The sequence below is a fragment of the Anoplopoma fimbria genome, chromosome 16, assembly GCF_027596085.1.
Source record: "Anoplopoma fimbria isolate UVic2021 breed Golden Eagle Sablefish chromosome 16, Afim_UVic_2022, whole genome shotgun sequence".
In the NCBI taxonomy this organism is placed as follows: Eukaryota; Metazoa; Chordata; class Actinopteri; order Perciformes; family Anoplopomatidae; genus Anoplopoma; species Anoplopoma fimbria.
Window position 1 is genome coordinate 24,619,573 of NC_072464.1, and position 16,313 is coordinate 24,635,885.

The 16,313-nt window shown below is 37.3% G+C and overlaps 1 protein-coding gene across 3 annotated transcripts; it reads right to left on the reverse strand.

Moving 5' to 3' along the window:
- Nucleotides 1-1,913: 1,913 nt before the first annotated feature.
- On the reverse strand, nt 1,914-14,625 carry sec22a (SEC22 homolog A, vesicle trafficking protein). Of its 3 annotated transcripts, none has more exons than XM_054615310.1 (7): nt 14,544-14,625; nt 12,028-12,238; nt 9,062-9,225; nt 7,990-8,169; nt 6,142-6,260; nt 4,391-4,456; nt 1,914-3,858 (listed from the first exon to the last, which is right to left on the reverse strand). In XM_054615310.1, the coding sequence occupies exons 2-7, from the start codon at nt 12,207-12,209 to the stop codon at nt 3,658-3,660; spliced, it is 912 nt and encodes a 303-aa protein (XP_054471285.1). In that variant the 5' UTR covers nt 12,210-12,238; nt 14,544-14,625; the 3' UTR covers nt 1,914-3,657. The 3 variants fall into 3 exon arrangements, with proteins under 3 accessions (XP_054471285.1, XP_054471286.1, XP_054471287.1); XM_054615311.1 differs by lacking the exon at nt 14,544-14,625 and adding an exon at nt 14,424-14,511; XM_054615312.1 differs by lacking the exon at nt 14,544-14,625 and adding an exon at nt 14,439-14,503.
- Between the last annotated feature and the right edge of the window lie 1,688 nt (nt 14,626-16,313).

Below are 16,313 nucleotides of genomic sequence, written 5' to 3' on the forward strand. Positions count from 1 at the left end.
TATTATTTAATGCCTTTAAAGTCAGAATTAAGAAAAGAGAAATTACTTTAAATGCATCTTTGTTTATTAATAATAATTAAAAAGTTATAAAGCTCTATGATAAGGTTTTATATATTTGTTAGTGTGATCAATTCGTTGATGATTTTGCTCTTTTCATGGGATATCTGAACTATAAATATAAATAAGCAGCAGTCTTGTCCTTTTAAATGATGTTTTTTTGCAGAGATAAACTTGTCATTCAGTCCAAACGTTTTCTGCTGTGAGCCCGTGGAACGTTGCACTGGTCCACTCTGGTGGTTTTCTGTTCTCCTGGACCCGTTCTCTTCACAAATCACAGCTTCATCTTCTAAATGTCCTGACGTTTCACTCACTGAAGGCGTTTCTATGTCAGCCCTCTTTTTCTACTCTACGTTGTGCAGAAATGTTCTATTAGTGAAACTGGAGGGGTCGGACAGAAGGCTTAGGTCAGAGGTCAGAGGAGACCTCATGATGTGAACGACGGCAGCGTTGGTTTGTTTTTGTTGTCATCCCAAACACTATGCTCTTTTTTTTTTTTTTTTTTACTGTCAAATAAACTGCTGAGATGTTTCACAGGTACGACGTGATTTCATCTGATTCTTTTATGCATAATATATATGATGTCAATGATAGAATAAATGAATGCAAGCTTCATAAGATAAAGGATCTGTCTTTTAAATTACTTTTAAAAGCATATTGGCCAAAAGTATGTCGGCACTCGGATCTAATCAGAGAAATGTTTATTCTGCAGCAGAAAAAAAAGATATTTTAGATCATTTTTGAGGAAAGCTCTTTCCTGTTTCCACAAGACAATACCATCATGCACAAAGAAAAGGGTTTGAATATCCTCTGGGCTCTCGTGTCCACATACTTTTGTCCGTATAGCATCTCTAGTGACACAGCAGCCTCGTGCAGCAGTGTTGTGCTGAACTGTTGGATTCTCTAAAACGTTCAGGTTGCTCACCAACAGATGGCAGCAGCTCTGCATCACTCGGTTGACTCGCTGGGGTCCTTTGTCTTCTCGTCATCATCATGATCACTGTTTACTCATGATGGAAGAGAGGGAAGCTAAATGCTAATCAGCTGATTAGCACCCCCGAGTGATGCGTCATCTATTACGGCTGCAATATCCATATTTATATAGAAGTCATATCACTGCTCAGTACATGAAGAATGAGGAATGAATAAGGTGCTTGGTTAATTGGATAACTTGAGTTGTGCATGTACAGTGTAATTTAAATTCTCCATTTAAATTGGTGTTTCTTTCTATGAAGCACATATTGGAGCAAAAACTAAATCCTCAAACTGATTTGAAAAAATGATTTTCACCTTTTTTTGAACAGCAAACCACAAATAAACACCGACATTCACTTGAAGCACTTTGAGTTCAAATTGAGCTTCAAGTAGTCGACACTTAACACCTGCAGCTCCCATTTGTCATTAAAATCCACATATTTCCTTCACAGGAAATATATATATAAATTCGTGCTCCATTAAATCCACATCTGGAGGAAATTGCTGCTCCACAAATATCTCTTGTAATTACTTGTGAAATATATCAACCAAAAAATAAGTGCCTCCTGAAAAGTGTTGCAGCTGAATCTGGATCATGAATCTGTTGCATGTTGTTGCTCCAAAGAGACAAAGAAAGACTTTCTGTAAACTGAGCAGTTTGACTACATTCAGCAGCTGAAGCTCTGCTGCTCTTCTACCGTTTGCTGGAGGCTCCAGTCCTTAAGGTTATCTAGACGTTTCCTTCACATTATAAAGGTCCCGGTCTGATATTCATCTTATTACAGAATCTTTTTCATATATCATTTTTTGTCATTGAACGCCTCGTTAAACCCCGGCAGTGCTGCGCTGAAATAAAAACCCATAGTTAGAGAGGATCTCGTTGTGAGGGTAATGTCCCAGATGTCTTTAATGTTAAACCTTCCAGAGGAGCTCAGAGTCAACGAGTCCTCAAACAAGAGCAGATATGTTTCAACTGATCACATCGTCACAAATCAAAACAGCAAAAACAGGAACCGCACCGCTGCTCTCAGACATGCTTTCAACCCCAACACATCTTCATTTGCTGACTTTAACGTTAGATATGATTTGTTCAGAATATTTTATGTATTGACTGGAGAACTTAAAAAAAAAAGTTGTGATAAAATAAAACAAATTAAAATGTGTAAAAGCAAAAGAACAATACATTAAAGTTCACAGCAGTTCATTCCAGATTTTTTAAAGATCTTGGAAATGATCACATTCACTTCCCAGACTTGGATAGAGCAGTAAAACCAAATTTCACACCCACTCTGTCCATTTCCTGTAACTGAACCGAATGTGTGTTCACATCCAGTGCAGGCCGGTCCACGTTGTGAAGGGAGATATGATGTCATGTGGGTGTGGTGCTGCTGTGAGAGAACATTCAGATGATTCATACAAAGCTGCAGACGCCAGATGCACGACGAGCTGCCTCACTTTAAACTTCTTCCAGAGAAAGAGAGAGAGAGATTGTTTTTAAATAAAAAGACGTTATTACACAACTGTTGAGCTTCTCATGAACAATGAAGTCATGACTCACTCTGCTGCCCTTCTACAGTTGTTTGCGGTTATTGTTGGGAATGTGTGCAGGAAACAAATGTTAACAACGATGAGCTCTGTGCGTTAAACAGGTGGAGGTTTCTGTCTTAGTAAGAAGGGTGTTGGAGTGGATGTGTATTATCGTGGGGGGGGGGGGGGTTACTTTGTGACGACTAGACGACAATCTGCGTAAAAAAATGATGGAACATTCATAAAACTACAAATTAAAACATAAAATCTATATATTTTCATTGATCACATGAAGTCAGTCCGTAAATAAATAGCAACAATTATTTGTCCATAAAAATGTCCTGCAAAATTAAAGTATGGTGTGAATGATGGCAGCATTGCATAGTTTTAAAACCAAGACCTAAACCAGAGTCCTGCACCGGGTCAGGTCCACACATGCACATGTGCAAAAAAAGTGCATGTAACAAACACGAAAAACACAATTAAATGGATGCGAGAGGATAAAAACAAAAGCTAGACGAGAAATTTAAATTAATGCCCATTTTTGTACCAGTCCTCTGACAGTTTGCAACTACATTGCACATAAAATAGAGATTACTGTGTGTTTGTGTGTTTATGCTCTTAGACATATGCTCTTAGCTTAGCTTTAGCCTCTATAGGGAAATAACAGGGTTCTTAAATGTTTTGGTTCAATCAGAAGTGTCTGAAGCTGGAGCATCCAAAGCTGTAACCAGACGTCTGGTCGAAGTCTAAAGAGGAAACTCAACGGGCCGGTTTGCAGGTGCAGTTTTGCAAAACTGGACACATGCAGGACTCATGACATAAACTATTGCTGCACTGAAGGAACGTAAAAGCAAATGTCTTCATCAGACAAAGGTGGGAAATAAAAACTGTCCCCAATCGATCCAATAAAATCCAAGAAGTCCACACTGAGATCCGTCCACTGCAGCAGACTTTGGTTTTTCTTCCTGAACTTGGAGGATTGTTTGTGTTTTGTTTCCTCTCTGTCCTCCCTGTCGTGTTTCCAGAACATGTTCTGGACCGATCCGACTGAAGGCTGGCGGTCCCGTCTGGTTCTCCGTGTTCTAAAGGTCTCTGTCAGACGTTGTAGTCCGGCGCTTTGCCCAGCGGCTGCCTCAGTTTGATCTGCAGCGTCATGAAGGCTCCCACCGCCACGTGGAAGAGGATCTGCCACATGTTCCTCAGCTCGTACAGATACATGTTGGAGAGGCAGATGAGGGCGAACGCCAGGAACGACTTACTGTTCCTCCAGACGGAGAAGTAGAAGAACAGGTAGCACTGAAAGGAGAAGGGCAGGGAACAATGGGAAAGATGCACCATAGAGGAAGAAAGTGACACTGCAACACTTGTTTTCTCTGATATTTATATATGAAAAAATACATGAATGGAACTCTAAAGTTTCTTTCCTTATTTTGTTTGTCGCAATCTTATTTGTTTTGCAACCAGTGAACAGGAAGTGACCATATATGGACTGAGGAGGCGTGACGTAGAGACTTATATGTCTCTGGTGTCGACCTGTCAATCAGTGTGTAGCCCCGCATATCCTTCATGAGACAAATAAATCAAAATAAGAAATCCCATCTGATGGCTGTGTTCCTCCCATCAGTGGAACAATCCATCTAGAACCGGCAGCTGGTGAAAACGTTTTAGAGCCGGAGGAGGAGGAGGAGGAGGAGGAGGAGGAGGAGGAGGAGGAGAGGAGGAGGAGGAGGTGTAGAGGCTCGGAGCTTTTACTAATGTTAGTCTGTCTGACAGGCTGCTGAGCTGTAAAGTGCAGAGCTGTTAGTCAGCCAGTCAGAGGATCACTTACCTGATAGAGACAGGCCGCCGTGCCCAGGAAGAAGGCAATCACATAATTAAAGTCCTCATCGTCGTTCTGCAGACGAGAGAAAAAGGAGATTGGTGTTTTTTTGCTTTAGTCTAGGCTTCATAACACCAACATGACAAGAAAATTAATTTCATTTTTGTCTTCTAGTTTAATAGATATTTGATGAGACATCAAGGACTCAAACGGACGGCATATGGCTGATTGAATATTCAGGTTAATGACAATTTAAATCTCGTTTTGACAGGTTTTAACCTTAGCTTTATGGGTTATGACAATCATTACATTATGTGATGGAGTTACAGACAATTAAGTCAAAGGCAAACACCAGCAGTTAAACAAGAATTGAATTAAAACAGATGATTTAAAACCACTTTATCTGGAGGTGAAATCAAAGATGGAGCACATGTGATGTCAGTAAATCTCCCTCATTGCAGAAGAAGACTGAACACACGACTACAACGATGCAGAAGAACTCTGCAGGTTCTGACCCACGACCTGAAGGAGAGAAGTCTTTACTCCTGTTTGAATTATTTTAACATGATTTTATTTGCTTTTAAAGCACTTCATGGTTTTCATATGTCTCACATGTTTGCAGTGAATGAACCACTCCGGCCCGTTCTGGTCCTTTGGTTGTTCTTTGTCTTTTATTTACGTATTTTCCTTTGAGCTGCTGGAACTTTCTGCCTGAAGATCTGAGAGCTGCAGGAAGAGTTGAGATCCTTAAACGTGAACATAAAACCTCCCTGTTCAGCCTTTAGATTAAGAAAAGTTTATAGAAATGATAAACATTATTTTATTCACTAACTTTATTGTGTTGAAGTTGTGACCTCTTATTCTACTTTATTGTCATTTAAATAATAACGTATTTAAATTGTAATATTTTATTCTATTTTATTGCTATTTTATCAATAATTTATTTTATTGTATTAAATTGAAATATTTTATTCCATTTCATTGTAATGTAATTGATCACTTAGTTTAGTTTGTATTTAAGTTTAAAAAAAAAAAAAAAAAAAAAAAATTCTACTTCATTGTATTTTTATTAATTACTTATTTTATTGTATTTAAGTTGTAGAATTTAATTTTATTCTATTTTATTGTTATGTCATTAAACATTTATTTTATTGTGTTGAAGTTGTAACATTTTATTCTATTTTAATATTATTTTATAAATATTATTTTTATTGTATTTAGTTTTTTTTAAATGTATTTCATTATATTATTATCTAATAGTCAATGTATTTTATTTCACGCTGTTTTACTACATTTTTATTGTCTTGTGTTTATCAGTCTCAAATTGTTTTTGTCTTTTTCTATCTGTCTTTCATCCTCTCAGTCATCTGTGAAGCACAAACATGTATTACAGGTTCTATACAAAGTTTGATTGATTCATTTATTGATTAGTCGCTCTGTATTCTCAGATGGATGCTTTCAACAGGAAGTTTTGGTATCATTTGACAGATTTGCTTGAATTCTTTTCAGATTTCTCAAATAACTTTGACAAACTGATCATCGGACTGCTTGTGTTTTTTGTCCCGTGTGACTTCATGTTGAATCAAGTTTGTTACCAATTTGATTGTTAACTCAAACTATGACAGTAAAACCTCAAAAGAAAACCAGAATTCCCCTTCAAGAGAAACTGAATCTGTTTGATTGTGATCTCCGTTATGTCCTCACCTTTACTGATTTATTACATTTGTTTGATTTTTATATATGATCTGATCTGATCTCACCTGCAGAATGCTCTCTATAGCGTGGACTCCTCTCAGCAGGTTGAGGCCTCCACAGAGGAGGCTGAGAACACAGGACACGACGCCGGGGAGAGACACCGGCTCCAACATCTGAGACGGAGCTGCAGAGAAAGGACACAGAGGTAAAGTCTTTAGATAAATATGCTTTTATAATGAACGACAAAGACATTAAGAAGGAATCTCATATATATATGTATTAGTGGTGCATTGGATCATGTATATACAGAGTGCATATCATTACTATTATTGTTTGTATTATCTATTTTTGGATTAGTTTTATATTTAACGTTAATTTATAGCTCATAAAATCTGTATTTAATTCATACCTGATGTTATTGTGTTTTTGGTCTTTATTAACTTATCTATTTATTAACTGATTATTTATATTTGTGTGAATATCCACCTGTGTAACACGTTGGATTGTCGTTTTTATGTCTCTGAAGGAAACATATTTGAAAAGAAGAAGAAATCTGCTTCCAAAGGACAAAACACATCCATTTTCCGAAACGCAATAACCTATAAAGACAATTATTATGTGGAGGATAAAAGGATAAATCCTTGAATAACAATGAAAAAGCCACGCATACATTGCTTTTTAAATCCTCTGACTTCTGGAATATTCTGGCAGAAATGATGCGTCACCATTATCAGATTAGCATACTTCATCCCTCGGGACAAAATGATTTATGTTCGGAGCGTGGAGGACGATGTCATGGGGGGGGGGCACAACGGCCCTGAGTGACCCGAGGTGGCTTCACTTAGCTCGGGGGGGCTGAGGTGTGACGGTGCTACGAGAGGGAGGCTGTCTGGAGGAGCTGCTTCACTGAGACATGAGGCCTCCGTAAAGGAGAACTTTGGTTCTTTTTCAAACTGTTTTATCTTGTTTTTGTTTCTAAGTGTCGAATAGATTTTTTAAGTATTAAAAGGAAAAACACAGCAGATGACAGCCGCTTTTAGAACTAAAACGTTTTCTGTTATTGTATCATATGACTTAGAAGTCATTCTAATCTTGTCCTCAATGTAGAATTTTTTTTAATAATATAAAAACTGATAAAAAAAATGAAAAATTATTATGAATTGATGAAAAAGAACCAATAAGAGTATTGATAAAGAACAGAACTAATAATGAGTATCAATAAGAGTAGTAGTAACCATAAAATCCTAACGTTATCCATCCCTAGTCGTTTGTTTCTGTTATTGTTCATATCACGTTTTGAGCTGTTGGGTTTTAAAAACTGGTTCAAACCTGTACACTCGTCCACGTTCTTGTTTGGATGTTTAAAGGTGCAGTATTGAACCAGAATTCATCACCAAATGTGCATTTTTATCAGGTGATGTTCAACATAAATGCTGCAAAAGTGTTTTGTGCTGCAAATTTTAGATTATTATATTATATTTAAATATATTTTAAATATTATTTCATAATTTTATTAAGTGAAAATAAGATAAATTCTTGTATGTGATAATAAGTCTACAAACTAATTACAATAATTCAAGTGTATTTAAAAAATAGGGTTTTTGCTGATGCTCTTAAGTACAAAACAGGACGGTAGAAGATAAACATCACCTGGTTTGGCCTTTTAAACATCACAAAAAGAACGTGAAAGAGTCGACAGGTTTGAAACTTTAAGAAGAACCGATAAAATAACCGATAACGTCGGAGCTGATCAATATTCCGACCTTTCATAATTCAGCACCAGTACCAATTTGATCTCGTGTTTCAGTACCCATCCCCTGATAACGACAGCAAACCTATTACTATTATTATGATCATGTGTGTGTGTGTGTGTGTGTGTGTGTGTGTGTGTGTGTCAGACTCTGCTGTCCTACCGATGCCTTTGTATTTGGAGGGGGTGTGCACTGAGACCCCGTTGACGGCCCTCAGGTCCTCAGCAGACAGCTGGTACGGCGGCCGCAGCTTGATCTCCGTCTGCATGTCAGACAGGTTGATCTTTGTGGACAGAGAGCGAGGGCTGTTGTAGCGCTGCTTGGTCTTCTGGATGAAGGTGTCTGATGGACGAGAGAACCACGACAACAAGGTGGTGAAAGAACAGGAGGTCATTAGTATGTCAGAGCTGGAACCTCTGTCAGGGTTAACACAGGGTGTCAGTGTTTACATGGTACTCTGGATTATCTGTGAGATGATTCAGTAATAATCCAACAACAGCAAAATACTTAACAGTAATAAGAATTTTATTTAATTTAAAAAAAAAAAAAAATTGTTTTTTATTTCATTAAATTATTTTAAATTGAATTAATGTTTTTAATCAAATTAAATTGAATTACATTTTAATGTATTTAAATTGATTTAAATTGATTTATTCCAAACATTCTCTGGTTTCTGCTTTTCAAATGTGAGAATGTACTGTTTTTAAAAAATGTTATATCATTAAAAATTACTATATAATAATTTAGATAGTAAGTGATGTCTATTTACTTTTCAGATCATGTGATGGACATTTTTCCTAAATTTCTGACATTTTATGCAATTAATCACAAAAATATCACAGAATAAAAAAAATGTCAATAATCATGCAGCCCTAATCATAAACATTGTGATGTTTGGTTCAGGGGTGCAGGAAGTAATTTGTACTTTTTTCATACTTTCTGTAAACCTGCATTTTAACATCTACTGACTTGTAATTCCTACATTTCCCAGAATACCTTTTGTTTAGCCGAGAGAATGCACCTTGTTCCATTCAGTTTGTTATTAATACATGCAGGAACAGGAAATACAAAAAAGCAAATGTTAAAAGACAACAATGGTTACACAACTAATTAAAACATGCTGCAACATGAGTCTGATTTTTTGACTTTTCCCCGTATTATTATTGATGAGCGACTGACATCATGTTTCCCGTGTGACAGACATCTAGAAACATAAAAACTCCACGTAGCTCACCGAATTCGATAAAGGAGTACGGCCTCACGGCGCTCCGGATCCGTTTGGAGTCGTAGGTGACGATGAACTCCTTCTGCAGCTCGTCCAGGAAGCAGAAGGCCAGAACGTTGGGGTAGTTAGCCGTGCACACCATCAGGTATCCGACACCCAGGGCACTCGTAAAACTGAAACACACACACACACACACGCTTTTTAATTCTTGAGAACTGTTATAGGTCACAAAGATAAACACAGAGCAGATTAAAGAAACATTTCTGATTCTGCTGGCTGCTCCTCTAACAACATTTTAGCATTCACAGCCAATTAAGCACAGATCCAGATTCACATTCACCTCGTCTGTCGTTTGGCCCTGCAGTGTTAATTGATACGCTGAGCACAAATTAAACTCCCCAGATACAAAGACTTCTACATTATGTGAAGAGCTCAGAGCTCAATTAAAAGGGAACGCCGGTTATCACAGCATCGAAACTGATGTAGAATATAAATGGAGATGCAGACGGATGTGAATGTTTTACAGTCTGTCGATTCTGATTCTCTTTCTTTCTAATTGATGGAAAACACAAAACAAATTAAATTGTATCCCATCATCAAGTCTCAGGAGAACAGTCCCTATAATATTTTGTTTCTGACATATCGTATCAGAAAATGTTTCGTTAACGTCAGTTCATTTTTTTGAAAAAATAATTTAAAATAAAAAGTGTTATTTTCAATATACAATATTACAATATTTTGAACAATTATAGGGTTATTATTCGTTGCTTTTACTAAATATTTAGACACTGACATTTTTTATAAAATGATCAGTAATGTGGATTTAATTAATAAGCGGGTAATGGAAAATAATATAACAGTCCGGTAATGTCTGAAAACATCACGACTTTATTGTCATGCAGCCTTTAAAACCATGAAAACACACTAATGCCATATTTAGATATATCTAAAATCTAAGACGATATCAATATATTATTAATATATTGCCAAGTCCTAGTCTAAAGGTATACCTGATAATGCATAGATATGAGTTACAGCATGAATATCAGAGTGTAAAGTAATAATAATTTTTGTTTGTGTAGCACATATTATTAAGACAATGTAACTTAAAGTAAAAAAATAAATAAAAACAGAAAACCTTACTTTTACAAATTAAATAAATAAGGTAAGAAGGGAGCATTTATTTTGCACTCACTTTTTAGGTGTCATTTAAAGGATTTCAACGGATCAAAATACCTGGAAAATATTTTACATGTAATATAAAAAAAATAACTAATTCATAATAAAATAAAATAAATTAAATGTAAAAAAAGTTGCTAGGTTGACTGCAAAAAGCCTTTATTATAAATCCATATATAACAGGAAAGATGATTAAAAACAGCTGAAAAATATTAAAATGGAGTCAGCTGTTAATGTTGAGGTTCACTGATGATTCGTTGTCTTGCTGTCTGCTGAACTCTTCCTCAGAAGCTTCAGGCTCTCATTGATGAGAGAGAGACTCATGTTCTCTATCTTAATTAAGACCAATTAGCTCTTTAACAAACAGACCTTCAGAGGGATTCAAAGCCCCCCCCTGAGCACCATCGGGGCTTTTAGAAACACTCAAATGAGGGCCGAGCTGTCAAATCACTCAAATTAAAAGAGAAGTTTTCCATCAAAGTTGTGTTAGAGGGTCAAGAGGAGCCGACAGCAGGAGACTGGTTAATCACCCAGGGGTGTCAAAGCTCTGAGCGGCTGAAAATATGAAATCATAGCCTTCAAAACGCTGCTATTATGAAGCCTGTACGAGTATCTAGTATCCTTCAAACTACTGGATTTATTATTATATATTACTTATTTATAACACTACATTCTACAGATTACATGTGAACACATCATGATAACGTTATAATTTACCTTCAGACAATACTAATTTAACTGAACAGAGCCTGAACGCATCATAATGTAACTCAACTGAACCTCCGTTCATTAGTCGTTAGCGGTGCTGCTAACGTTACTAGCTCTCCTCCTGTTAGCCGTTAGCGGTGCTGCTAACGTTACTAGCTCTCCTCCTGTTAGCGGTGCTGCTAACGTTACTAGCTCTCCTCCTGTTAGCCGTTAGTGATGCTGCTAACATTACTAGTTCTCCTCCTGTTAGCGGTGCTGCTAACGTTACTAGCTCTCCTCCTGTTAGCCGTTAACGGTGCTGCTAACGTTACTAGCTCTCCTCCTGTTAGCGGTGCTGCTAACGTTACTAGCTCTCCTCCTGTTAGCCGTTAACGGTGCTGCTAACGTTACTAGCTCTCCTCCTGTTAGTCGTTAACGGTGCTGCTAACGTTACTAGCTCTCCTCCTGTTAGCAGTGCTGCTAACGTTACTAGCTCTCCTCCTGTTAGCAGTGCTGCTAACGTTACTAGCTCTCCTCTTGTTAGAGGTGCTGCTAACGTTACTAGCTCTCCTCCTGTTAGCCGTTAGTGATGCTGCTAACATTACTAGCTCTCCTCCTGTTAGCGGTGCTGCTAACGTTACTAGCTCTCCTCTTGTTAGCGGTGCTGCTAACGTTACTAGCTCTCCTCTTGTTAGCGGTGCTGCTAACGTTACTAGCTCTCCTCCTGTTAGCCATTATCTAAAGAGCCTCCTTTTGAAATGACCTCACATTGTGCATGTAAAACCAACATCCCATGTGACCATGGGGCGGCTGTGGCGTAGTGGAGAGCAAGGTAGTTCTCCAATCAGAGGGTCGGTGGTTCGATACCCGGCTTCGGCAGTCGATGTGTCCTTGGGCAAGACATTTGGGCTTGCCATCGGTGTGGACTGGATGATGAATGTTAGTTAGAGTCTGATGGTGGCACCTTGATGGTAGCCTGTCATCAGTGTGTGAATGGGTGAATGATATGTAATATACTACTGACTGTAAGTCGCTTTGGATAAAAGCGTCTGCTAAATGACTCTAATGTAATGTGATGTAACGTAATGTAACGTAATGTAATGACCTACTTGACATTGTACGGTCCGGTCTTCAGCGTGCAGCGGTCGGGGAACTGTCCGAGCTTCTTGGAGAGACCCTTGAGGTGCTTCTTGGTCTCCTGGAGCTCTTTGTCCTGCTCGTAATCGGTGGAGGCAGAGAGAGGAAGGCCGTCTCCGACCCGGACCACGGAGGCGAACAACACCGTCGACATCTTACAGCTCAGGAAACGTCACTGAAGCCCTGCAGACGGACATGAGAATGATGAACATATGAATATTAAATATCCAGTTAAATACAATTCAAACAAACAACCATGAGTTTGTTCAAAATCTAAATTAAAGATACCTTAAATGTGACCAAAATGAGTCACGTGAGATCTTAAATACTTGAGATAACAGAACCAATTACCAAAAACATAAACGTATATGCAGCTATTAAGATAAAGAATGAATCGCTTAATTCATCTATTAATCAAATATGCCAAACATTTGATTAATTTTAGCTTCTGAAATGATTTTTTCTGTTTTAAATCATCAATAAAATAATAACTTTACAGGTTGGGCAAGAAATGTAAATGTAACCTCGATCTCTGGGGAAATACTACTTTTTTCCCAATTTTATATATATATATATATATATATAAAAAATATATTATACAAAGTAAATGTAAGTAAATGACTAAGTTTAAAACTAAGTTTAACTCCTTCTCATATTTCAAACTTGATTTTTTTTTTTTTTAATTTAAGCTTAAAGTGAACTGGTCATTTTGTTTGTTTACATTTTTGGTTTGTTGTTTTTTAATATAAACCAAAAACAACAACAACAACCTGATAAAAACATCTAATGTTGATTAATAATAATAATAATAATAATAATGATAATATTAATAATAATAATAATAATAATAATAATGATAATAATAATAATAATAATAATGATAATAATAATAATAATATTAATAATAATAATAATAATAATTAATAATAATAATAATGATAATATTAATGATAATAATAATAATAATAATAATAATACTTTCATTTTAACGCTTTTCTAGGGACTCAAAGACATGAATGAGCTTTGAGGCCCTGAACACAAACAATACATTTAAAATGAATGTTATGAAGCTCTGCTGCATGTAAAGAACCACAGAACCATAGAACCACAGAACCATGGAACCACATAACCATGGAACTATTAAACCACAGAACCATAGAACTATTAAACCACAGAACCATGGAACTATTAAACCACAGAACCATGGAACTATTAAACCACAGAACCGTAGAACCACAGAACCATGGAACCACATAACCATGGAACCATAGAACTATTAAACCATGGAACCATAGAACCGTTGAACCATAGAACCATGGAACCATAGAACCGTTGAACCATAGAACCACAGAACCATGGAACCATAGAACTATTAAACCATGGAACCATAGAACCGTTGAACCATGAACCATTGAACCATTGAACCACAGAACCATTGAACCACGGAACCACAGAACCATTGAACCATAGAACCATAGCACCGTTGAACCATGGAACCATAGAACCATGGAACCATAGAACCATGGAACCACAGAACCATTGAACCACGGAACCATAGAACCATGGAACCATTGAACCATAGAACTGTTGAACCATGGAACCATTGAACCACAGAACCATGGAACCATTGAACCATGGAACCATAGAACCATTAAACCATGGAACCATAGAACCATTGAACCACAGAACCATTGAACCATGGAACCATTGAACCACAGAACCACGGAACCATGGAACCACAGAACCATTGAACCATGGAACCATAGAACTATTAAACCATGGAACCATAGAACCGTTGAACCACAGAACCATTGAACCACAGAACCATTGAACCATGGAACCATAGAACCATGGAACCATTGAACCATAACCATTGAACCACAGAACCATTGAACCATTGAACCACAGAACCATGGAACCATTGAACCATGGAACCATTGAACCATGGAACCATTGAACCACAGAACCATTGAACCATTGACAGATCAACACACTGAATGAAGGGGCGTTCAGAGGAAGCAGTTGGAGAATCTGTTATCTGTTAGCTGCTAGCTGTTATCTGTTAACTGTTATCTGCTAGCTGTTATCTGTTAGCTGTTAACTGCTAGCTGTTAGCTGTTAGCTGCTAGCTGTTATCTGTTAGCTGCTAGCTGTTATCTGTTAGCTGTTAGCTGTTATCTGTTAGCTGCTAGCTGTTATCTGTTAGCTGCTAGCTGTTATCTGTTAGCTGTTATCTGTTAGCTGTTAGCTGCTAGCTGTTAGCTGCTAGCTGTTAGCTGCTAGCTGTTAGCTGTTATCTGTTAGCTATTAGCTGTTAGCTGCTAGCTGCTAGCTGTTAGCTGTTATCTGCTAGCTGTTAGCTGCTCACAGGCTAACTGCTAACCGGCTAGCCGGCTGTATTTGCGGTCAGACGCGAGTTGTGTTCTGTTTGGTTCTCCAGCCTGTGAGAACCTGAGAACATGAGAACATGAGAACCTTTAACACGTACCTGCAGCAGAGGAGCATCACGTGACGTCAGCAGGCTTCCGTACGCGTGACGCGGTGCCGCGGTGCATTGTGGGTAAAGAGCCTCTCATCAGCACCCAGGCTGGAGAAACTAACAGGAAATGATTCATTGGATGGAATTCAATATGCATTCATTATTTAAATCCCAGTTAAATAAAATAAAATATAAAAAATGTTTTCAAACTCTGTGATATTGCTTTTTACAAATATGTATTAAAAATATTTTTTAAAAATCTGCAAAGGTACTGCTCCTGCTTCTTATAAAGGAGTCAGTTTCTCCTTATTAATGTAGTCATCAAATGTTTTTGTCACTAATTAGGAAAGTTTGTTTTTTGTCTTTGAACATTGAGACCGACCACACCTAGAACCCAACTTCTGGTCTTGTTGGGTTCTTTCAGGATGCCAGAATTTGTTGGTTTCATCACCAAATAAAACCTTAACAACAATGTTTTGTATGGAACATTGTGGACAAATGTGTAATTATGTTTATATGTTTGTGAATGTCAAAATGTTCCTTTTTTTTATATTATCATTTATTTATGTAGCCCATATATTTATTTTTCCTCAGTGTTCAGTTGTGAACTGTCTCAAATTTAGTTTTAATAACAATTAATAACAGCAGCAATTTTGTTCTAAGAATTAATTTTGTGGTTTGTTATTTATTATGTTGCCACTACTGACGGATATTGATTTTTTTGCTTATTTTATCATCATTATATTATACATTATTTGCATTGATAACTTTAGCATTAAACACCTTATTAATTTACATATGATTTTTTTAAATGTAATCATATATTCCACAGCCAATGAGAGATCGGAGCGAGAGATAAGAAAAGAAACATAATTCTTAACTCAAGGCTAATTAAATAGATTTTAATCTTCAACATCTTAACATTATAATTACATAGTCAGTGTTTTAAACATCTCTCAACCAGGACACCAGGACAGCGTATACCAAGACACAGAGATGATTAACTGTAGATAATCTAGTACAACAAGAATAGGACTAAATAAGAACTATATCTAAAGGTGAGTAGACGGTAAATAGTGTTCTCCTGCAGTATATCTCTCTTAAACTGGGCTTTGTTAATATTCATGAGCTCATTACCTCGATGTTAGGATAGATATGACAGAGTTTCATTATTTAAATTCTCATTACATCTCTTTATTCTCTCTTCTCTTCTTGCTCCAGTTGCTTCTTTTCCCTCTGAAAGCCGTGAAAACAAATTGGCCCGTCTTCAGAGAGTCCGAGGCTCAGATTTATTCTAATGTGGGAATTAAAATAACATGAAAAATGAATAATGCCGAGCTTTAGTGCTCCACTCAGACCTGAAATAGGCCATCGTCCTCTGACATCAGCGTTTCTTTATCCTCCTCTGTTTTCATACATTTCCTGTTAGGAACACACCTGTGTCTGGAGGAAAGGAAAACAATACAGAGACGGTTAGCGGCCTCATCCTTCACTCAGATCACATGTAATCTCCCAGAGACAATGTGTCAGTCTGTGTGTGTGTGTGTGTGTGTGTGTGTGTGTGTGTGTGTGTGTGTGTGTGTGTGTGTGTGTGTGTGTGTGTGTGTGTGTGTGTGTGTGTGTGTGTGTGTGTGTCTGGATGATGGATGTCTGCAGCCGCTGACGGGTTGATGAATAGTCACGGGTCTCAGCGGGTTTTTAAAGGAAGGCCGAGCCGTCAGTCAGGCTGACAGAGACTAAACAGAGGGTTCAAACACGCTTTGATGGCCTCTTTTTCTA

Coding starts and splice junctions, on each gene's coding strand:
- sec22a (XM_054615310.1), bottom strand. CDS start 12,209: ATGTCGACGGTGTTGTTCGCCTCCGTGGTCCGGGTCGGAGACGGCCTT. Junction 8,170..9,061: donor GTACTCCTTTATCGAATTCG/GTGAGCTACGTG, acceptor CTCGTCCATCAG/ACACCTTCATCCAGAAGACC. Junction 6,261..7,989: donor CTCCAAATACAAAGGCATCG/GTAGGACAGCAG, acceptor CTTTCTCTGCAG/CTCCGTCTCAGATGTTGGAG.